Raw genomic sequence first — 25,759 nt, 5'->3', positions numbered from 1 at the left:
TTTGCATTTCAATAAATTTGAGAAATCAGGTATGGGTAAACTGGTGGAAACCAACTACAGCATACGTTAAACAGCATAATTATAATTTTAACAGTATGAACACTAAGACAAATGCTTCTTCACTAGCTTCACTTCAGTGACAAGGAGATAGATTTACAGACATTCACTCTGTAACCCTTGAATTGTGTTATGCCCCAGCTGGAAGAACAACCCAAATACTATTTGCTGTTCCTCAGTATCAAAGTAAATACTCTTTCCTTAAATTCCTATAATGATATCACTTTCTAGGGAAGAATGTTTTTAAACTGAAGTTTAAATTTTAGATTTCAATGAATACCTTTATACAAATATCAAGAACATCGATTATACAATGACACATAAATTTTACTTTAAGTCAGTAAATGAGTAATATATCCAAGTGAATAATTTGTAAAGATAAATGCACTGAACATTTAATATTAATCACTCTTTTATTGATTTATTAATCACTCTTTTACTAATTATCTCTGGGTTTCAAAGCAAGACAAAAAAAAAAGTGGGTCACAAAGGAGAGGGATTAAAATCTGGCATGTTATTATCTTGCCAACACTGGACTCAGCTTTATTTTTAAGACTCCTAGGTGATTTCATTTGGTGATGTCTCCAGTGGAACTGACAGCAGCGTGGCCCACTGCCTGAGTGGTGTGTTTATATCCTGCTTGGGTTTTACAGGGCCTGGGACCTGCCTCACTGCCTGACTAACACCGTAGCTCTCTGAAGGCAGAGGTGGTTAGACCTGGCTCTTTGTAAGTCTGACACCCAGTACCATTCCTTCCACATCACAGGCTCTCCACTTAATAGAACAAATGAAACAAATCAAAAAATTCTTTTCAAAACATAGAAGGCTCCCATTTTCAATACTGGTATTAAAAAGAAGACACAAGTACCCACCAGGCTGCATGACAATCAGGCTTCTCCTGCAATATGTTAACAGTCTGTCTAATGGTTAACAGCGTGGGGCTCTGGAGTTAGAGTGCTAGGGAGCAGACCCCACATCACTGCTTCCTAGCTGGGTTTCCCTGAGAAGTGACTTGTGTTCTCTGTGCCTTAATTTCCTCACATATTAATGAGGATAATATTAACAAGGTTGCAGTGATTAAATGAAGCAAGAAATGGAATAGATTCAGCATAACGATGGTACTTAGTAACTGCTCAATAAAGTTTAGATATACTTGTCACCATATGTAGGCTTTAGGCTACAGGAAATATGGCTTTATCTACAACATAAAGTATACATTGTGTTACAACAGGGGATTAACTGAATGTCCTATGAATACCAATAAACTACTATTCGGAATATCTACTTTGTTTCATAATCACAACATAGAGATAAATGACAACTGGATCAAAATGAACTTCTGAAGATAATAAGCTCTACTATACTTTAAAAACCCTGAACTTAACCCAGCTAATGTAGACTTTAAATATAAACCTAGAAAATCATTTTTGTCAAGAAAGTTTTAATAAACTGTTATACTTGTGAAATTCATTGGCATTGTGGAAAAATAAGAAAAATTAAATCACAAACTTTAATATGCATGACAGTTGCATTAAATATTTATTCATACACATACACACCCACGCCCACACACACACACACACACATCCCCCAAAGGGAAAAAATGCTATTTACCTATACCGGTGCTTATAACTCATAGATCCAAACTTGCTGAGTTTTCTTGACAATGAATTTGATTCATTTTCTGGCATTCTAAATGAATTTTTAAAGGAAAATTAAAGACTCATGCAACACTTAAGCAAAAGCTATGTAGAAATATATAATAGTGCAACACTGTTTAACACATCACTAAAATATTTATTCTACATACTGGCAGGAAATAATAATCAGTTATTTTGAAGCTAATACTTGAAACACAATGACATTCTAGTATTTTATACAGGTATAATATCAAAATACTCAGGCCTCCTGAAGACTATTAGATACACTATTGCCCTCGAAAGGAGTCTTTCATTGTGAATCAATTTAATTTCTCCACTTAAAGTATCTTGGGGACTTTGTCACTACATTGATTTACCCGTGCCAAGGTTCTCACGGCAGTTAGCCACATGTGACATGATGGTTCACTCTTCTTTGTACCATATGCTCTGGTACTTTCCATTCCTGGGTAACTTCAACAGACACCTCGATGACGAGTTCCCTGGCCCAGCCCCACTGAACGAAGGGCAATGTCTCACATTTTCTGGACCACAACCCTCTCTAAATACAAACTTCACAAAGGACACTGATCATTTTACAAGACTACTTCTCTACCATCATGCTATTTGGGGAATTTTTCCTATACAAATCAAATAGGAATAAGGGGAAGAACTGACCTAGTTTTAAACTTACAAACAAAAAACAAAGCTTAATGTATTACATAACAAAATTCAGTTTTATCTTTACACCGTAAGAATGTGAAACAGTATCCCCACAATCCAGTGGTCAATTCTCTACCCTCATCTTACTTGACTGCCCAAGAGCATGTAATGCAGTTGCCAGCTCCTTATTTATCACCACGACATCTTCCTCCCTCCTTTCCCATTTTCCCATGCTCTACTGGTTACTCCTCCTCATACTCCCCGGCCGGTTCTTCCTGTCCTCTAAATGCTGGGAGGGTCCCACAGCTCAATCTTTGGCCTTCTGCTTCTCTCTCTTCACTTTTTTCATAATTGACCTCATTCAGTCCCCTTTGCCTTAAATACCTACTAAATTTACATGACCAACCTTGGTCTTTCCAGTAAGCCTTGCATACTCCGTATCTCCACTCAGATGGCTAACAGGCATTTCAAATGTAGTATTTCCACAGTAGGACACTTAAGTTCCACCAATACCAAAGCTGCACTTGTACATAAACCTAAAAAACAATCGTCCTTGACCCTTTCTTACAGTACGAGCAAAGAAGATATGTATGTATGTGTGTGCATACACATATAATTCTCTGGATCCTACTAACACAAATATATATTATATTTGTATACATATTTGTATATATATTTATGTATTGTTTATATATTTATATATTTGTATTAGTATGAACCAGAGAATTAGGTGGCTGAAAAAAGAGAGAAACACTTCTAAATTTCTTCTTGTAGACAGAATTCTTGTTATAAAAGCAAATGTAATTTTCATTTATTAGGACAATGAACAAATGTTTCACATTAACATACCTAAAAAATGTATGATGTTCCACACTACACTTCCAAAGATGCTTGCAAGCAGTTTTACTTCGAGCTTCAAAAAAGAATGAGGTTTCATTGCACTGAGAGAGAAGAAGAGAATATGAATTAGTGCGATAACATTCTTCAGATGACAGCCACCCTCTAGGTACCATAAATTCAAAGAAGCAGATAAATTATTTTTAACACATAGAACAAAGAATAGTTATCTCTTGGTAACTAGTTTTGGAGACCTGCCTTAAAACCACTCTCAATCAATTAACGTATAAAATGTTCAGTCCCATGTAAATCTGACTGCCATCACCTTTATTCCCTTCTTCTACATCACGCCATGACCACGGTAATCAGACTGATGGCACTGAGGCACTGCAAACTCTTCCGGCATAAATGGGCACCAAAACAGGAAAAATATTGACCGTGTGGAAATTAACTCCCAATAAAAAGAGAATACTCATAAATCCAATTCTTAACTGTCTTCCTTTCAGAGATGTAGAGGCCACACTTAAACTGATGTCTAAAGAATCTCACGAGGGGCCACTGGGAGGAGGAACCACCACAGCAGTGTAATCTTGGCAAGTTACATGGTGTCCCTCATTCTGAATTTCTCCATTCTGCATCGTTATTGGGTGAAATAAAATAAATGATGTGATAGATGTAAAGCATCATATAATAGGCATACAATAAATTTTAACTATTATTTTAAACCAGTAGTTACTTAATTACTTATTCTAAAACATAAGAAACAAAGGCAATATAAGAGGTAATTTTAATTGTGCAGGAAAAGATACTTTTTTTTTAAGTGACTGACTAGGAAACCAGGCAAAATAAAGTATCAGTACTAAAATAATAAACCACAAACTCTGTGAAGTTACGTAATTGCTAATTTTGTTTCAGATAAAAACAAAAACCAGTTCACAAATATAGAAACATCCCTGGAATGGGGTTTCTCTGGATTCATAAACACCAAATTGTCAATGCAGAGGAGTAACTGAAATGATTCCTCCCCCTGCACGCTCACTTTTAACAAGGACAGACATTTATGTACATGAAATTTCTCCCGTCCTCGGGCTGCCCCATTTAGGAGCTTATTTGCAAAATGAAAGGATGTGAGAAAGCAGAGCCAATACATGCATGTTACAGCAAGGCAACCTCGAATTCCAAAACCTTGTGAGGTGGAGGAAGGAACTCAGAACAATTCCCAGGGATCTGAGTTGGGTGCTGCCAAGTACTAAAATAGAGCAAGTGGGAAAACTGGGGATTTGGCGAGGGAATGGACAATAAGTTCAGGCTGTTTTGATTTTGAAGTACTCATGGAATTGGGAATTTCACGCATCCAGTGAGCCAGTAAACAGGCAGGGGTAGAGCGGAGGAAGGATCGTATCTGCTGGCACAGATGATTTCACCTCAGGGTCTAACAGAGATTATTCCAGGAGAGAGCGCAGAGCAGACAAAGGTGGAATCACAGTGAAGATGCTTGTGAAGGTGGAGTAGGAGAGGTCACAGTGGACCAGGAGGCGATGGTGTCAGAGAGGCTGGAGGAGAGGGCAAGTCTCAAGTGACCCAGAAAGGTCAGTGTTTGACAGGAGGTCACCGCATTTCACGGTGAGAAATCTTCAGTGGCTTTCGTGAAAGGGGTAGGAATTACAAAATCAGAGATGAAGAAGAAAAGGTAATGAATTCAGAAAGTGCTTTCCTCAAAAACAAAAGAAGTGGGGGATGGGGGTGGAGGGGCAGTGCAGAGGAAACCACAGAAAGTCCCTCCGGGCAGGGTGGGAAACCAAGCCTCCCATCAGGAGGTGGAAATGCTTAGAGGGGAATTCCTCTTCTTTTCTTTTTAAAATATATACACATGGTATAAGCACCAAAGGTTAACAAAGTGGATACACAATGATAACTAAATCTCCCTCCCACTCTCCCCAACTCCCCTCCCCAGAAGCAACTATTAAGAGTTCCTTATGTAACAGGTCAGTGTTCTTAAGGTCACTGGACTATCCAAACATAAAACACATTTGTTCATTTGTTTTAAGATAACTTTGCATCTCTTTGCCCTGTATCAGAATAAGTAAGATAAGGCAAGTACAGGAGAGGATGCTCCTCCCCTCCCTCAACCTCCACCTTCCTCGGTGTATGCACCCCATCTCACTGAGACTTTCCACAACCCAAGCACTAAGTGGGACAGGACGCAATGGGCACTGTCACCGACAAGAAATGGGGACTGTTGACTACTCTGTGACACAGACACCTTCACATTTTAGCAAAAGCATCCACAAATAAGGGGGAACTGACATACCTAGATCAAATTTTCAGCAAGTTATTCAATTACATATAATGCAGATTTCCAAAAGGGGAGGAGAAACAAAAAAGGAATCAATCTTGAAAATAAAGCAAATCTCCTTAAACTTTTCTTGGACTGGTTTTCACTTTATTCTTCACATACGTATCTGTATTATTTTGCTTTTCAAATAGAGACCTGGTCACAGGAAATCTAACTTTAAATATATTTTTTAAAACTACCATCACCTAATGAAAGGATAAAAGGTATTTAAGATCCAACCAGAACAGGGTTTTCTCAAGTTTCTTTGTGTACAAATATATTAAAGGAACAAAAGAGCCTCCCACAGGCCTCCTAAATATTTCTGCCCTGTGCAAATGACAAGTATAAACTCATTCCCCATTCACAGAAGGCTTTAACACCAGCTGCCTGTTTTTTCCCCATTGTTAGCAGAATGACCCAAATACAAAAAAGAGCATTGCGTTAATACAACTTAAAAAAAGAGCCAGGTATTCTGAATAAATTCTGTGTATTTTTGCCACTTATAATAACTACTGGCATAACTGTAACTGATGTGACATTCAACTGTCTTTTCTTTCATGGCTCTCCTACCTACTCAACGTTTTCCAAACAGACATGGACAATTAGCACCTTTCCATTCGTTCATACAAAGATGAGTAGCTGCTTAAGAAGTTCTTTCCAATCTACCGCTAAAATACTTTATCCAAGCATTCAATGCTTGCTTTGGGCAAAATTACTCAAACACCTGCATAGTTTTGGCCATCTCATGCCATAAGCAAAGCTACAGTCTGAATCTTTTTTTTTTTTTTTTTTTTGGAGGGGATGGTAATTAGTTTTATTTATTTACTTAGTGGAGGTACTGGGGATTGAACCCAGGACCTCATGCATGCTAGGCGTGCACTCTACCACTGAGCTATACCCTGCTCCTCTTGAATCTATTTCTTATTTTATAAAGGGATCAAGCTTAAATCACCTCTAATTCAGATACCACATGGGGCTTCATCACCCTGAGGATGTCTAAGTAAACTCAAAGTCCTGATTCTATCACTTGGAAGAATTCAGGACCTGGATCATACTGATGAATTTCCAACCTAACTCTCCTTGTTCTTCTCAGCCTCTTTTCCCATCTTTGCTGGCTGTGTTTCTCTGTGCATGCTTGAAGAAATAAGTCTACTTGAGCCTGGCCTTTCCGCAGTGTACTGACGTCACTGACAGGGCCATGGAGGGGCTCACACTGCACGAGGCACAGCAGCTCACTCTCTCTGGGCCAGCTCCAGCCTCATGGCCTCTCCCAAGCCCAACCTGCCTTGCCACACACAGCCCATACTTCAGCCAGGTCCTCCGCTTTGGTCTTGAGAAGCAGTCACAACGGACAGTCTGCCCTCCCCAGCTAGAATTACGGGGATAAACATCTTCTTAATTCTGTTATTATACATTTGTCCCACCTCCAAGGTCACTAGAAGTAACCTCAGGTACACTGCACAGGTCAAATATTTAAGAGCCAAAGAGATTAGTACGCCTAACAATAGTAAGATGCAATCATTATACAAATGTTGGAAAGGCCTGCAGCAGAGACGTTTCCTATCAGGAGAGGCTAAAAGAAGTCTATAGCGTTATGGCCTTTTTAAACATTCAGTCTCTGTAAGATTTTTATGTACTTGGCAATAGTTAACTTACTTTAGGCATTAGGTGGAAAACAAAGTCAGGGGGCTAATAGCAAATGACTGAAAGAACTTAATTACTGATAAAGGAAGGCAAGTGGTGGAACCAAAAAAAAACAAAAAACCTTCAACTGAAAACAGACACCAAAGAAATATCACAAAATTTTAAGTGTTTTGAGAAATTATATCTTTATAAATGGTGAGCCTGAATGACTGCAGTTGTGCAGTTGTAAAGACTAAACTTCATGTCGCTGTGTGTGAGACAGTGCACACAGTGTTTGTTTTAATCACTTTCCCCATATTTTCCATGGCTTTCCTATCTAGGCAACCCCAATTCAAAGTCAGATAAAAAATTCAGAGTAAGTCCTGCAACAAAAAAAAAATTATCAATCTTGTTATTATTTGGAAAGGGAAGTTAGAGGGAATTTTAAAACAATGAGTAAACTGTTACCTTGTTCTTTCAAGCTTTCTCTTCACATTGTGCTCCCTTAAGAGTGTCTCTTACAACATTAGCGTCTTGTGATATTGGCATAAAAAAAACTTTCATGGGCAAGTAAGTTTGGGAAACACTGGGTTAAACACTCAGACTTTTTAATGTGCTAATGTGTTCTGTGAATCTCCAAGAGCTAATAAGGTAGCTGGTGTTTCCCTGATTTATATGAGCAAAAACTTTCTTTCAAGTACTCTGATTTAGAAAATATTACACTACACATAAACACCCCTACACCCACAAACCAGTTTTTTTTTTAACTCTTTTTGAAGTGCATATAATATGCTTTGAATTAAAAATCAATGTTCATTTCAACAGAGCACTGGAAGAATAAAATCCATTTCCATTCCTGCATTTTACAATAAAAGAACAAAAACAGCAAAAATATTTCAGGACTGTCAGCTGTGTGGATTATATTCCAAATTATATACTAAACATGAAAAATCTTTTTACCTCTTTTACAGATGAATAAATTAATTGCTTGATGAATAATTGTACATAACTCTTTCTAGTTCATAGAAACAAAATTATAGAGTTGGAAAAGATGTGTTAGATTGTGTTGTATTTCCTCCTTTTTCTTTTCCTCCCAAAAATTCAAAAGGAGAAAGTATGAGGCAAACACTGAAAAATATTTATATAATGTTTCAGTAAACTTTGAAAACTACTATAGTGAGCTTATTCTGCATCCTATTTGGAAAAATTCACAGATGCAATCCCAGGATTCCAGATGTTTTGCTTTTGTTATTGTTTTTACACTATCTTTTCCTCATCTGCTCTTTAGAGAAACTGTAGGATTTCCTAAGTGTTATCATTTATCTCTTATACTTGCAGATTCAAGTTTTTAATGATAATTAATCCTTACTGCAAGTCTTACAAAGATTTTTTTTTTAGTTTTTAAAAGGCATATCTGGTAAGATCTACTGATACTTTAATGTAAAAACATTTTACAGCAGGATTTAGAAATTCCTTCCAATGGCTCATGTGTTTTAATTATGGAGAAACATATATCCTAGCAAATGAAGCAAAGAAAATTCCATGGTCCTAGAAGACCTGAACTCCCCTTCCCGCCTTGACAGAAGCTACTTGCCAGCCAAGACTGGTCAAGAACAAGGCGTTCCCACGCAAAACCCTAGAAACTCTACGTGCATGAGGGCAAGATAGTTTCAATTCAGAGACAGGTCCCAGGTGCCCATTACAAGTCCAAATTTGGACCAGGTTCGTTCAACCTCACAACCCTATAAGACAGATTTTATCATCTTCACTTCGTAGATAAGGAAATGCAGGTTAAATGTTGTTCAGAAAATAGTCCAAAGTTAGAGAAGTGGGAGATCTGGACTTAAACCACACTATTTGACCACAAGTCTAGTAGTTCATCACTGAATCTGAAAGACTTCAAACCAAAATGTCATATGGCATCAGGATCCAAATGTTACTAACAGAGCCACACTGGTGAATACTTCAAGGAGTATCTAACACCTATAGTTTCAGGGACATGCATATATTTTAGATGAAATGCAAAATGACACAAAACCTGTAGGCGGAGGTGGGGTGGTGGAATAGGATGGTATCTAACACACCTACACATGCACTTACCCTGTGACTGAGCATTCCTACTACTGGGAATTCGCCCCAAAGATACCTCTCCAACAATATAAAAATACCTAAGCACAAAGTTATTGATTGAAGGAAAACTTGTAATTTGAAACAACCAAGAACTACCTAAATGTCCCAGCATAGAGATTGGTTAAGTAAACTGCAGTACGTACACTCAAGGGAGTGCTATGCAGCTGTACAAGGGAATAAGAAAGCTCTCAATGAACTGATATAGAGAGACCTCTAGGATATATTACTAAGTGAAAGAAAAAGTACAAAATCACATACAGCATGCTGTATTTCACGTAAGAAGGAAGGAAGAAATTTTAAATATGCTTCTCTTTACAAACAGAAACACGGGGAGGTGGATAAACCATAAAACACTGAAGTTGGTTACCTACAAAAGGGTGAGGGAATAGAACTGAAGAAATATGGGAATTAGTGATACTTCTGAGTGTGCCTTCTAGCATGCTAATCTTCTACATCTTCAAAAAATGAAATCAAATAAAAGAAGATGTGAAGGGGGGACCTGTAGGTGAAAGCAAACTGAAACAGGTAAACCTAACTGGATCTCAAATGAATACCATAACCACAGGGATAAGGAAGGAGAGAAAGAGGGGCCAACTTGAGTAAATTTTGAACACGGTATTGGACTCTATGCTCAATCCTGGCAAGGTGGTGTATGTGAGTGAAAGAACTGCAAAAAAAATACCATCAATTTTAGTGGTTTGACCAAAGCAATTCTGAAACTATTTGAGATGTAGTTCGGATTGATTAAACAAGTCAATATGTTACTCTTGCTGGGAGCCAAGGTTCTCATGGCCAAAGAAAAGCTATACAAACAGGCAGCGAGGGAAGAAAGAGCAAGCCCGGTAGGGATGGATGCAACCTGGCGTCATGGCATGAACTTATGATTTCCACAATGTGCAGAAGCATGTTCATATGTGCACCTGTGTATGAACATATGTACTTGTACTTATATTTGCATGTATGTGTATATTCATGCATGTATTCCCCAGCTTTGTCCATTAGAAAAGCCAAGAAGCAAAATCACCCCAGTAGCAATGACCACACCTCACACCCAGATCCTGACCCTTCCCCCACTAACAGGAACCAGAGCTCTTTGGAGAAATGGCTGATAACAGGGAGGATGCAGGGGAGGTGCAAGATGCACGTGAAATACCATATTGTACCAAAAAGGAAGAAAGTGAACAAAAGAATGGTAAGGGCAGGTCAAAAGGGCACAGGAGCCAGATTAAAGGGGCTCCCACTGGCCAAATCTAAGACAACTTCAATACCAGAACAGTATGTATAGAGTGTATTATAAACCACCGAAAAATAGGAATAAATAAGCCCATGCCAATAACAGAAATATATTAAAAAGAGAGACGGTGAGGCTCCTGCTGGCAGTGGAATGCCAAGGTCTGACTCATAAACGTGGAGGCAGTGGGAAAGCTAGAAAATCAGCATCTTGCAAGCACCCTTGTAAAATACCACATCAGGCAAGAATCTTCAATGAATGCTAGACCTATGGGGAAATTTGAAGAGCAGGGTATTTGCACTGAATTAAATTATCCCTCCACAGATTACTTGTTAGTTGCAAAGGAGAAAAAATAATAATAATTTTCCACTGTAATTATACAGTGGAAAATCAGAACAACCGTGACTGGATAATCAAACTTAACTAACGTGAGGCAGATGGTGGTCACCATACGCCTCCAGTTGTGAGGCCCCGAGAGGGATACAACTTCACCTGCGCTGTTTTCCAGCTGAGAACGCAGAACCTCATCTCATCACAATGGAAAAGCAGACAACTATGAAATGAGCAGCTTTTTACAGCTGACCCTTGAGCAACCAAGGGGTTAGAAGTGCCAACCTCCACACGGTCAAGAATTCTGTGTAACTGGACAGTTGGTCCTCTGGATGCAAGGTTCTGCATCTGTGTGTTCAACCAACCAAGGACTGCAGAACACCTGGAGGACCTATTTAGTGAACAAAAATCCACCTAAAGGTGGACCTGTGCAGTTCAAACACCTGTTGTTCAAAGGTCAACTGCATTTTCAAAAAGTAGGGTAACATTGTATTCTAAATAATGTCACCGTCATGAAGAACAAAAATGCTATGAAAATGTTCCAGATTAAAGGAGGCTAATTTGATTCTACAGTGAAGTGGGAAAATGCTGCAAGGAACTTTACTAGGTCAACCAACTAAATGTCCCAGCTGGAATATAGAAAGCAGACGACAGAAGTATTTTATCAACATAAATGTATTAAGTTGATAATGGTACTGTGGTCACAGCAGAGAACATGCCTATTCTTAGGAAATACACACTGAAGTTTTTAGAGACATATGACACAGAAACTTATTGTTCAGAAGGGATTTTGGGTGTGTGTGTGTGTGTGTGTGTGTAGAAAGAGAGAAATAAAAAAATTTTTTTAAATGGAGTAAAATGTTAACAAGTGAATGTGAATAACAATAGATGACCATGTTTTTTGTAATATTTTAATGTTCACAATTTTCTGTAATTTTAAAATTACTTTCAATTAAAAACAATTTTTAAAAATCTATAGTTCTACTTAAAAGGTGAAAAGAACCCTCGCTTAACGTAAGCAAGACCTCACGGGCTTGTTGACCAACAGTAAGAACTCCTGGCGACCATCACTTCCCGTGTACTCTTCTCAAAACGGGCTGCGAGTTCGGCCAAGTGGGTCCAATTACGCGTAGCCAGAGCTGCCAGAACCTTTTGGTTCTACATCCTGTCACGCTGGGTAGGTTTAGCTGAGGTTAGCTCCATGACACATTATACGTAAAAGTAATCCCAGCATCTTTTTTTCTTTTTCATTTGTTCAACAAATGTGCTTAGTACACGCCAACTTCCGGGCCTACTGTGGGGACTGCATTCTTTCCATGCTCAGGAAACCAAGAAATTTGGTTATGATCCTAAACTCCTCCCTATTTTTCACAAAAACATTCAATCTGCTACCAGTCAGAAGCAATTTTATCTCCTAAATGTCTTTCAGACCTGCCCACTTGCCTCCCTCCTTGTGGTGACCACCCTGTCACTGGTCCCCTCGATCAGTCTGCATTCTCCTGACTTGTCTGTCTCTGTTCTCACCTCCAGGTGCCACCCCGCATCCAGAGCGCTCTCTCTGAAACGTAAATCTGATCACAGTGGATTAGGCCAGGGGCTTGATGTATCACCAGTCCCCACATGAGTCCTCCAGTCTGCAAGCAGCACCAAGACGAGGCATGTGGACACAGGTAGGAGAGGTCCCGCCCAAGAAAGATGGGACTGAGCTGGTGCCCTGGGACCACCTCTCTTTCCTCAGGCTTTCTACCCTCATCACCAGGGTGGATGGCAGACAAGGAAAACCAACCCTCACTCCCTTCTAAATTTCACAACCTCTACATCTCCGTGTGCCTTGACTCCTCGGCACCCAGTCTCACTGTGCCTCCTTCTCTGTTTGTCAGTCACTCCCATATCATGCTCAGCATATTCCTGGTCTGTCCCCCTCTCCCACTGCTACCCAACTCCTGAAACCCTCCCTTGGTGCCCCCTGGAATCCACAGCCTACTGTCAGCAGAATCCCCGTACTCCAATCTGTTCTCTTAAACTGGATTCACTCTCTTGACCCAGTAAACCTCAGCTCTGCCCCGAAGGCAGCACCCACTGCAGTCTTGCCAAGTGGTGCTGTGTCTCTGGCCCCCTCTGTTCTCGTATCACTGGATGCGGGACATGAGACACCCTCCCTGCTCCCCACTGCCACTTTCAGACCACTCTCTCTCCTTCCCCCTAAATCTCCCAGCTTTGAACCTTATCAGAGCACATCATCTGCAGTCCCTGTGGTGGCTGCCATCCTTGAAGTCTCTCCCTCACATGGTAATGCTGCTACAGTCTCTGTCACTCTCTCCAAACTACTCTTGGGTTAAGTACTGGAAATTGCAATACATAAAGAAATGGTTCCTCCCACACCCAGACATCTCAGTTCCCGGAACTTCTCTCCTCCAACAAGGCTGTACTTCTCCTCCCAGCTCCTCACTCCCGAACTCCTAACTCCAGGGCAGGGTTTCTCAGCTTCAGCACCGCTGACACTTGGGTGGAGGGCCTTCCTGTACCAGTATACAACATTTTGTAAGACGTTTAGCAGCACACCCCTCCTCTACCCTCTAGAAGCCAGAAGCATCCCTGTTCCACCTGGCACTATGACAACCAAAGTATCTCTAGATGTTGCCGAGTATCCCCAGGGGCGAGAGGTAACTGCCTCCAGTTAGAACAACTGCCCTAGGACTTTCCATTTACAATAACTCAAGACCCTCCCTAATCTCAATGCCTAGCCCCCACTTTCTGACCACCACCCTCTCTCCAGCTTCTTCCTTCCAATACTCTACCCCCATCAATCTCTCAACTAAACCAGGTCCTCCACCCACAGATCTGACCACTCTTTCACTGTCCTCACTCATCTCCTTATTCAGTTCTAACTCCATGTGAATCATAATCGGCACCCCCTCCCCCCACTGGGCTCTCTTGCCCTTCTCTCTCTTTGTACTGTTTTCTTGACAAACCAACTCCCTACTTTCTGCAGGCATGTACCAGTGCCACTGAACGTGGCTGGGGAAAAGCACACCGGGAGGAGGCTTGCTTTAAATTCAGGACCCTCGACACTACCAGGCTATCACAGGACGTCATCGAACCGCACCTCCCATGTCCATTTTCTTTCTAAAATTATTATTTCATATCTTCCTCTTCCTTCACATCCCAACATGTCCTCCCCAATCTCAGTCTCAGCTGCTCACCATGTGACGCAGTTCCCTTGAAATAAAAAGCAAATGATCGTAAGACAACTGCCCACCTACCTTAATCTACATTCCCATGTTCCATCTTCCTGTCTGCAAACCGTAGGTGAACTGCCCTGGCTGCCCTCTAAAGCCATTTCTATCCCTTCATGTACACAGTGGCTGTCACACCCCATCATCTAGTCAAGCAGTATCATTCCAGCAATTCTCTTTCTCCAACATCAAGTTTTTACCACGTATTGGATCATTCTCATCAGGGTATCAATGTGCTATTATTTCCTCCAAATCCCAAGGCAAAACAAAACACACCTCCTCCTGGCCCACTGCCCACCAGCTATCTTCCTATGTGTTCCCCTTTGTGCCAAGACTCCTCAGAAGGGTTCTCCACACTTACCAGTTCCAATTCCACTCCTCCTATTACCTCCTTTTCTTCTAGTTAATATGCATCAATTTAGGTGTTCATTCTCCTATTAATGAACTTCTGTGTTATATATTTTTTACTTTCCCATAAGCATTGCAATGAATATACATGCCCCCTGTGATTCTCTAGGGTACACAGACCTATGAGGGGAGTTACTGGGTTAAATCAATGACCTCCTACATTCCTAAATCTAACGGTCAGTTCTCAGTCCTTATCTGATTTGACATATCAGCATCACGGGACACTTACTTAACACATGAATTTTACTTGGCAAAAGTGAGGGCAATTTAGTATTTCTCTACCTTCTTAGTGGTTCTTTCTTAGCCTCCCTTTCTGGTTCTTCCTCTTCTGTTCTTACTGACACTCATACTCCTAGTGGTCTCATACCGCCTCATGGCTTCGAATACCAGGGCATGTCAACAATTCGCAAATTTAAGTACTCTGCCCAGACTTTGGTCCTGAATGCCAGGCTCATGCAGCCCACTTATTCAATGTCCCCACTTAGATGTCTAACAGACATCTCAGACTCAGCAGGTTAAAAACGGGGCTGCGGACCTCCCCCCAAGCCTGCTCTACTCACAGCCCTCCCCACCTCCCTTGATGACATCTCCACGCTTCCTGCCTTTCATGCCAAACACCTTGAAATCACCAGGACGCCTCTCTCTCATACCTCCCCACATCCACAAAACCATGTAGCTGAATCCAGACTCCAACAGCTTCTCAGTATTTGGAATATTGTTACCCTGGTCCAAGCCACTATCATCTCTCACCTGGATTTTTTTTTTTTTAAATAAGCATTAGCCGTTGAATGGGTGAACAAGCAACAATCTTGGCACTCAGGGAAGATCAACCATTTGATCTAAACTTTTAAAAAATTTAAACCCCTAGCAATAAACACATTCTTAAAACCAAGAGTTGACATATAAATGGTAAAACAATAGTGGTATTTCCATTAAAATCAAAAACCAATCAAAGATGTCTGATATTGCAAGATCACTTAACAGTCTTCTGGATGTTCTGACCAACACTATAAAGTATGAAACTTCATTAAATAACAGAAACAAGGGAATAAACTACTTTTATTTGTGAGTGATACAACTACATACCTACAAAAATTTATAAGACTCAAATTAAGAACTCTTGGCTAGAATACAAGAATTCAACAAAATGGCCAGATTTGAGATAAATGTAAAATTCCATAGCTTTCACTTCTACCACCAAAATAAAAAAAAAGTTATTAGATATAATAAGAGGAAAAAATTATCTGTAATAAATAGAAAAAGAGTAAAATATATTACCAAACACCATACAGGCACACATAAATAAATATAATAAAAGGAGAAATGTCTAAGATATGTTATAAAGTATAAAAACTGTGTACAAAACCACATAGGGGAAGACATACATATGTTTGTATATATGTATGTATGTATGAGTATATATGTATGCATGTGTGTAAATATGTATATATGTATGTATGTGTGTATATATATCTACACATATATTTACACATACATATATATATATATATATAAAATGTTCACTCTAACAAGGCAAAATCTGAAAGGGACTGTACCAAAATAACAATCATAATCATTACCTCTGAATTTTAAATTAATAGATAATTTAAACTTTCTTCTTTATAGTGTAATTTGCAGATTTCTACAATCATAATGTAATATCTTTATTTAAACCACAGTACCTATTTTGAAGCTTAAGTAATGCATAAAAATATTTATAATAATTAGCTTCTGAATCTGTCAGAAGGGTAAGGAAGATGAGCTTGTTATTTGTGGATGCAAAGAAATACATGACCAGATAATCAGTACATGCTAGTACATCATTAGTACTTATTAAGATATGTCAATGTGTTATATTAGACACAGTTAATATTAAAAAGCAGAAGTGGACAGCATTAGTGGCACAGTGTGACACCAGGAAAATCTTTTATCTGTAGGACACTGCTGCTCTTTTGAGAACTAATCTCTGAATTCAGCCCTAACAGCACTGAACATACAGAGATAAGTCTCTCTCACTGGACCAGCTGACCAGAAAACCCACAGAATAAGTATTTCAATCATTTTGCAAGCTGACTGTGATTACTGTTCCAGGTGATGGAATTCAGGGGGCTTTTTTTTTTTTTAATTTAATCTATGATTACAGTTAGGCCTCCATCATAATCAACTTAATTCTACCATTATGTAAATCACCACCTCACAAAGAGGTACCCTGGTGGAGAAAGAAGAAAGACTTGCAAAGCCAAAATACTCACGAAATGGAGTGCTTTGGTTAAATTAATGTGCTGTTTAATAAACTAAAATTAAAAACTCTTTTGATTCGAGCCTGAGTTATACGTGACCTGCTTTGCCACCTCACTCAAGATTACTGCCACTAAGTTTAACTAAGACCTAGAAGCAAGGAGTATTACAGGCTGCACCCAAACAAACATCCACTCCTTTTCAGAGATGCAGTGGCAAAGGGACTGAGCTGTGTGTGGAGGAAACCAGGTCACACCATGCAGGCTGCCATTTAAAGAAAATCACACACATGTAAATCAATGAAGTTAGAACACTCCCTCACACGATACACAAAAATAAATGGCTTAAAGACTTAAACATAATACAAGACACCACAAATCTTCTAGGAAAGAACATAGGCAAAATACTGTCTGACATAAACTGTAGCAGTATTTTCTTAGGTCAGTCTCCCCAGGCAACAGAAATAAAAGCAAAAGTAAATAAATGGGACCTAACCAAACTGAAGAGCTTTTGCACAGCAAAGGAAAACATCAACAAGGTGGAAAGACAACCTATGGAATCGGAGAACATATTTGCAAATGATATGAGAAACAAGAGATTAATTTCCAAAATATACAAACAGCTCATACAACTCAATAACTAAAAAACCAAACAACCCAATCAAAACATGGGCAGAAGACATAAAGAGACATTTCTCCAAGGAAAACATACAGATGACCAACAGGCACATGAAGAGATGCTCAACACTGCTAATTATTAGAGGAATACAAATCAAAACCACAATGAAGTATCACCCCACACCAGTCAGAATTGCCATCATTAAAAAGTCTACAAATAACAAATGATGAGGAGGGTGTGGAGAAAAGGGAACCCTCCTACACTGTTGGTGGGAATATAAATTGGTGCAGCCACTATGGAAAACAGTATGAAGGTTCCTTAAAAAACTAAAAATAGAGTTACCATATGATCCAGCAATTCCACTCTTGGACATATATCCAGACAAAACCGTAATTTAAAAAGATACATGCACCCCAGTATTCACAGCAGCACTAATTACAATAGCCAAGACATGGAAGCAACCTAAGTGTCCACTGATAGATGACTGGATAAAGAAGATGTGGTATATACATATACAATGGAATACTACTCAGCCATAAAAAGAATGAAATGATGCCATTTGCAGCAACATGGATGGACCTAGAGATATCATACTAGATGAAGTCAGAAAGACAAATGCCATATAATATTACTTATATGTGAAATCTAATAAATAAATAAATATGTGTGTGTGTGTGTGTATATATACACACACACACACATATATATAAAATATGATACAAATGAACTTATTTACAAAACAGAAATAGACTCACGGTCATATAAACAAACTTATGGTTACTAAAGGGGAAAGAGTGTGGGGGAGGGATAAATTAGGAGTCTGGGATTTACAGATGCAAACTGCTATATATGAAACAGATAAACAACAAGGTCCTTCTGTATAGCACAGGGAACAGTATTCAAAAGCCTGTAATAAACCACAATGGAAAAGAATATGAAAGAGGATCAATCGATCGATCTATCTATCGATCTATCTAACTAACTAAATCACTATGCTGTACACCAGAAATTAACACATTACAAATCAACTATATTTCAGTTAAAAAAAGGAAAAAATCACAATTCCATCCATTTTTTCATTGTTTTTGCCTAATAATGAAGAAATGCAGGAAATTCAAATTAATTGAAACTTCACCAGATATTCAACTTAAGGCAAAGGAAGGCATTTTAAGGCACTGTAACAATAATGTAAAAGGAGTTCACCAAAGGACTTCATTCACAAAAATAGCCTAGATCTAAGAGGAAAAATGAGTTTGAATAATAGTAATGCTTCCATGAAAGGTCTTATTATTTTATTACCATATTCTTATTAAAAACTTGAAATGTTATTTTCAGTGTATTAAACAGCTCTTACTCCTTACATTAAGTCATGTGAAACCAGCGTCAGGATGGGAAGAAAACTGTGTAACACTGCTATTTAATGAGCTATTTTACTTCTGGATGATTTTAAGTCAAACTTTTATTAGCACATCTTTTAAGACTGATGTATCTAATCAGGAGTTGAATAAAACTGGATTTTCTTCAAACTAGACTGTTAAGAACTACTATGAGGTTTTTAGACTATCATTCTTTTAAAAATCTTTTAGACTATCATTCTTCTAAAACTCCTTACAAGTTAAAACTCATTTCAAAATCCAATTTTACTGCAGCAGTACTTGGCAGCATGTCACACAGTTCCGGGAGTTCGTATTTTTCTAGAAGGACAAGCAGTAGTATCAGGTTTTCTGACCTGGCAGTCCACCACCACAGTAGATCAGTTCTCTGATCACGCGACAGATATTTGCTGAGCCCCCGTGACATGCGAGGCACTATGCCAGAGACCATGTTCCAACAGCAGTTGCAGCCATTCTTTTTCCCTGACTCTCAGCTTGTGGATGCATCAGGAGATTTCCTTTACCTTGTCTTTCACAAGTATCTTATTACAAAGCCAGTTCAATTCACTGAAGTTTTTGTTCTGCATAAAGTTAGTATCAAAGAGACAGAAGGGTGAATTCTCCTACGTCATATTTTCACCGAGGTACCCCATAAATGTGGATTATAGTAATAGCACTTCAAGGGAGCATTATTTTCACAGGGAGATTAAAAGAAACTTTCACATCCTTGCCTTCTTTTGCCCAGTTTCCTAAAAGCTACCTGTCAAGGCATGAGAGCAGCCTGAGGCTCTGGCAGATCTTGTGCCCGCTACCCAAACGGACCTGGAGGTCACTGCCAAGCTGCAGAGCAATGGTCAGCATTTTTTCACCCTTGGCTTACAGTCCCCCTTGAGAGCATCCAAAAGTGTGACTTCCTACAGGTAGATCAATTTACTTCAGGACAAAATTAGGACACGTTGTATCTTGAATGCAGGCTGTGCCCTTCTGATTACGTGACTCCTACCTTCACAGACTACACTGAAGGGCGAATTGCCCTAATAGTGATAACCACCTCCTAGTCTCTCCTGTGCCCTACAGACACTTTTCTTTGTACTCCGCTAAAACTGAAATGACATTTCTCCATTACCAGCTCACTCATTTCTACTCACTTCCCCTTCCCTACCTGGAGAAGAGGGAGTGCACACAAGTTAGTTAACCTGGTTCCTTGTGCCTACAGCTGAGGACAACATGGCAGCTTTACTTCACTGTGTCTTATAAGTGACTGATAAGCAGACAAGACTTCCTGTCTTGGGTAAACTAAGCACTAAACACAAACTTACATCTTTTCCCAGTACTCTGAGTTCAAACTGTGTCTCCTTGAAGTGAACTTTCGTAATCCGAGGCCTGAAAAACAAAGCAGATGGTGGTGGTACTGCTGTTAAGAATTAATCAGAAATTCAGAGAAGTATCCAGTGGAAGGACTGGTTCATACTGGTTCTTTCATGGACTGCTACTGAGACTGCAGAGTTCCCTGTACATCCTTTGCTCTGGACACCTTCCTGAACAAAACTGCATTCTCACTCTCCTGGCTTCTCCTATAAATGTAGACAGGTTTGGAATTCCCAGGCCCTGCCAGTGCTGCCTTCCCAGACACAGTGTAGTGCTATCGGCTCCCCATTCTCTCTCAGATCCTCCCTATTTAGAAGTAGAACTCAAAGTAGTCCTGGGCCCACAGCCCACCAGCGCACACTGGAATGACTAAGAAATCCTACTACACACAGCTTCCATGGACAAGAGTCCAGAATCATAGTGCCTGAAATGTACAGAGAAAATATACATGGAGAGATGCACTGGAAGAAAACTTATTCCCAATTTCACTCATTTACTTTACAACCACTGGAAATGTACTGATTTTCTTTTCCCCAACACTTTCAAAGACACCCAAGTCCCATAGGCCCAATATATCCAGTGTATAGCTTTAATACCAACTCTGCCCTCAAGTTAAACTTACCAGAAATACTTCCCCACTTGCTTTTTATTCTTGTAGACAACAACACCAACTGGAGTTAATCCTAAGAAATACTCAGATTTGTTTTCTCCCTGCAAAAACAAACATATGCCTATAACCATGAATTTATTCATGAAAAAACTCTTTCCCAAACTGGAACTGGCCATACAAATGTAATCTGTTGCATTAATATTGGATCTAGTTTTTAAATGACATCAACTTAGAGCTAGCTAAGCTACCCTTGTAGCTAACTTGCTGCTCATTTTTTTTAGGTTTTTAAGAAAATTTTTCTTAGTGCATTCTAATTTGTCACCTCAGTTCATTAAAAGAAACTGGACTGCCTATCCATCGGGTCACTGATTGATTCACCCCATGGTGCTTCTACAAAGGCGTTCAACTCTGGCTGCACATTTACTAGAATCACTTACTCAGCTTAAAATGCTGATGCCTGGGTGCTATCAAACTGGTTAAACAAGAATCTGTAATGGAGAGGCCCAGGTATCAAAAACGCATAAATGATCCTGGTGATTCTTCTGTGCAGCCAAGAACTGACAACCACTGGCTGCTCTCAAGGGTCCCTTCCAAGGGCTCATCTTGATCTCACTCTCTGATCTGGACAATCATGAGGCCTGGGTCACCACCACCCGCCCCAGAAAGCTCAAACAGCCACCAGCAGACATACACTTGGATTTTCTGAGGTCCCCAGCATGCTCCTTCCTACTTTCATTTGTGACTTTAAGACTGCTCAAAAATTTAAAAACACAATCTCTTCTGGTAAAGACTGGAGACCCTTAATTTCCAGGCAATGATAAATCCCAAATAAGAAAATGGGATTCTGAAATGAAAAGGTCACAAAAGAATGGGTACTGAGGACATGCAGAGAACATGCAGAGAAGTGTTTGTATTAATCTTATTTCTACTCTAAGGTCAAACAACAATCTGCAAAGTCATATTCCCAAGGAATGTAAGATAACAAATGTGCTTTGAGAAAAAATCAGCTGTTGCTCACTTTCAGTTCTAAAAATTTGATTTTAAATGAATGTATGGTAGAGGTTCTAATGGAGTGGGTCCATTTGCCATAAATTTCCATTGCCCACACAAAAAAGTATTTTCAAATTAGGATAAACATTACACAAATGCCAGAACATTCTGCAGAAGATCCTCTCTTTATACATTTCCTATAAAATATATTTTTTAAAAAACTGAAAATCTAACAAGATTAATGTGGATAGAAGAGAAAAAAGATAACTATCCCATAAAGTTTTAGAAGTATTTTTAAAGGATAGTAGTATGGAATATTTAATGGTTTAATGAAATTAGAATCTAATTTATCAGGAAACTACCACCTCTCCCAAATATGTAACTTTTATTTCCATATTAACAGTACACCCAGGGATGCTTCTAATTCTTTACAATATGAGATGATTTCTTATTTTAGGAAACTCTGATGAGCAAAAGACATATTACAAAGTGAATGTATAAATGAGTTGCTTGCATTACAGGAGGTTTTGTCAGGTTCCTTAAAAAATTAGATCCATAATCCAATTGACAAACTCAGTGTACATATAATCTTTAGTGATTAATTTCATGTAAAGAATAAGGCACCTGGTTCATTTTCTCAAATCATCACATTTGCCTACTGATAACTAAACTTTTATAAAATGAGAGGCAATGACAGTCCAATCTCCCTGGATAGAATAAACCAATTGGTAACCTTAGAGAAGTGGCTCAAAGTTTAAGACCTGGATCTAGAACACTCAGTGCAGATTCAGTGTAATTGCTCACTGACTGCATTCAAGTAAGCTTTCATCAGCCACTGAAGAAAAGCTTCAAAACTGTTCCTAGGTAAGCAGTACAATAACTATATTAGGCAATAACCCTAAAATTGACAGAACCTGAACATCCAACATAGAACCACCAATAGTTACACATATTCTGTTGCCTAAAGCCTACTTTACCAGGCAGGTGATTTTATAAGTGATTTTCAGCCATAAAATCTATTTTTGGAAAATCCTCTTGTTTTCTGTCTAATATAATCAATTACAGACCAATTTAAAACTGTTTTGACATCTAGCTAAGCCCTCTGGAGCTGTTATCCAGATTGTGTTTTCAAGCCCAGTTAATTGTTTTCTACATCGGGAAATATAATCACAGACTTCTATGCAAAACTCATTAGGGTTTAATCCACGCAAGAGATTCCTTATGTTCAAAAAACACACATGAAAAAGTATCATCTGCTTGCTAAACAACGAGACTGCTGCTTTCCTTTGGGAGTTTCAGTGACTTTTTAAGAAAAATGTCATCAGCTTAAAATATTTTGTGTTAATTAAATGTTACTCACATAGACGGGATGGAGGTCAACACCATACATCTCTAGGGATTTGGCAGTCCTCAAGTAATTCAGCTCTGCTTCGGAAGGAGCCTGACCCCTGCACCCAGCACAAAAACAAAGAGCCTTACTTACTGATAGCTACTGCACTCACAGGGAATGTAAACCATTTTCACTGGAAAAATAAATAATCCTTTGTGCCAATGCAAACATAAGCCTTTGCATTTCTAGAAGGCCCATGCCTTCATGGTAATAAAATCTTACACTCTGAAGTGATACTTGTGTTAGTTAATTCCATATACCAAATCTATTTTTGCTCATTATGGCCAATCCCAATGGCCCAACATGTATTATGAAGTCTCAGTTTCAGAAACTCCCAAAGAGATTACTGAGTATATAAGCCCTCAAATTAAAAAGCAAGCTCTTTACAAAGAGTGAAGTGTCTCCATGCACCAGCAGCTCCCCACTGGGAGGGAAAGAAGGGCAGCAGGGGTGGGAAGGAGAGAGAGGGCTCCCTACCACCCAACAGGGGCACCTCAGCGTCTCCTGAGTACACATGTAGTTATTTAGAAACTGCAAAACTATTTGTCATTTTCTTAAAGATCTCCCCCAAATCTTCACTGGTGATAATAAACAGAAAATAGCACTCATTCCTAACGAAGGTAAGCATGTGCCAGGAATCCCCACGGATAAGTGGTCCTCTGCATGCATGGGTTGGGGGGGGGGTGTGACAGAGAGAGAGGGAGACAGAGATTTTCAGTGGTTAACAAAAGGAATTATGAATTTTTAAAAATTAAGAAATCCTGCTGCAATACAATCCCACGTTTCAACCACAGTACTCTGGAAAACTCAGCACTATAATACTTTCGAAATCTATGAAGAATGTTCACCACAAATTAGACACAAGAAAGGTACCAAACCTTAATCGAGCTTTATTCTCTTAGAAATAAGCGTCACGCTGTCAGCACCATTACATAAAACATATAAGGCCCTTTACCCAAAGCTCTTTGATAATTTCAAAACATCATTGTACTCTGAAACTCCTAGGAGAATTAGTATTCTCAGAAAGTGTCAAACACGCTGCCCTTCATAATATTGTAACAGGCACCCTCTTTGCACCCACTTCAGTGAAACCTTAAAATGAAAGACTCTATAAACAGGCTAGAGAGCTTTCTGGGACATGCTAATACAAGGTGGAAGGCCTGGTTTCTCTGATTACAATTCAGCAACTGACTTCTCCTGCTACTCACTGAAACAGATCCTTTAGGCAAACATTTTTTGTTGACCAGATTAATTCTACATTTTTTCCCCTTAACTATAATAGATCTGAAATCAAGCAAATTCAAGGGGGAATGTTACATAAGAGGCAATAAAGCAAAGTTAATCAGTATAGAGGATTTAACCAAAATAACTATAATTAAATTATAACTTCAATGCTGCGGGCCATTAATTGAAAATCCTACTAGGGGAGCATGTATATTTCTCAGAAGTGCACGTGGTATTAACATAATACCCTTTGAGGCTCCACACTGGTGTCATGATTTCCAGATTCTTTGCTGGAGACTGAATAGGGCTTTGCTCGTACTGTGAAGAATTTACATACCTAGCATGGAGCAAATGCAGAATACATTGAGGCTTGTGTGATTATACAATATATTTATAGTTAACAAAATAAATATCACAAGGTACTGGTGACTGAAAAAAACAGAAGACTGCAGAAAACAGTAAATACAGAATGATTTCATTTATATAAAATCATATATACAAAAATCTATACAAAACAATACAAAATAAATTTTCTCTATGGGAAATTATGCACAGGGAGAGGTCTGAAAGGCCGTCAACTAAAAATATGTTGACTTCAGGTATTGGGATTCACTCATTCCTTTATGCTTCTTAAATTGTTTGGGTTTTCTATGAGCATTTTAGTGTTATAAGCAAAGAAAAAAAAAAAACTTAAAAAAGAGAAAGTTTTCAAGGCACCAGTGAAGACTTTATTAAGAAATGTTTCTTAAGTCTGCCAGTAACATAAGATGATGTTTAATGGGTGAAGCAACATAAAATGGGATTCTTTTTTTCCAGCTTTATTAAAGTATAATACAACACTATATAATGGTACTCTAGAAAACTCAGCACTATAATACTTTCGAAGTCTATGAAGATTGTTCACCACAACATTCAAGTAAGTGGATGGAATTTGAGGGCATAATGCTAAGTGAAATAAGACAGATAAAGGCAAGTACTGTATAATATCACCTGTATGTAGAATCTAAAAAAAGCCGACCTCATAAAAACAGAGACTAGAATGGTGGTTACCAGGGACCAGGGGGCTGGGAAATGGAGAAACACTGGTCAGAGAGCATAACCTTCGAGTTGTAAGATGAAGTTCTGGGGCTCTAATATGCAACAGGTTGATTATTGTTAATAAAATGTGATCCTTACATTAAAGTTTTATGAATCCTTTCTATAGCTTCTTCAAGTTCTTCCTTCTGATCAGGAACAAACCGGTACTCTGAGACGTATCCTGCAGTATGCTTATATGGGTCATAATCTCCAAGTTCAGCTGAAAGAGAAAGAAATTGTATTTTTTTCCCCTTTGAGGAAAACATTCCTAAAAATATAGGAATAAAAATATTCCTATCATGCTTAAACATTTTCTTCAGATGTTTTATTAATAAATGTATATAAGATAATAACTAAATAATTTTAGTTTAAAACCACTCTGAG

At 38.8% G+C, this 25,759-nt stretch overlaps 1 protein-coding gene across 2 annotated transcripts in view; it reads right to left on the bottom strand.

Annotated features, from left to right (window-relative positions):
- The window catches only part of EPB41L4A (erythrocyte membrane protein band 4.1 like 4A), a 220,599-nt gene that overhangs the window by 66,438 nt on the left and 128,402 nt on the right, over window positions 1-25,759 (bottom strand). For both annotated transcript variants that reach the window (XM_032476504.1, XM_032476505.1), the window contains exons 7-12: window positions 25,475-25,595; window positions 23,045-23,132; window positions 20,707-20,795; window positions 20,036-20,099; window positions 3,207-3,298; window positions 1,672-1,749 (exon numbers count right to left, since the gene is read on the bottom strand). In XM_032476504.1, the coding sequence (XP_032332395.1) occupies window positions 1,672-1,749; window positions 3,207-3,298; window positions 20,036-20,099; window positions 20,707-20,795; window positions 23,045-23,132; window positions 25,475-25,595 (532 nt within the window). The remainder of the gene's footprint in view (window positions 1-1,671; window positions 1,750-3,206; window positions 3,299-20,035; window positions 20,100-20,706; window positions 20,796-23,044; window positions 23,133-25,474; window positions 25,596-25,759) is intronic.

This window comes from Camelus ferus, chromosome 3, assembly GCF_009834535.1.
Source record: "Camelus ferus isolate YT-003-E chromosome 3, BCGSAC_Cfer_1.0, whole genome shotgun sequence".
Taxonomy (NCBI): domain Eukaryota; kingdom Metazoa; phylum Chordata; class Mammalia; order Artiodactyla; family Camelidae; genus Camelus; species Camelus ferus.
This window is presented reverse-complemented; position numbering and strand designations above follow the sequence as displayed.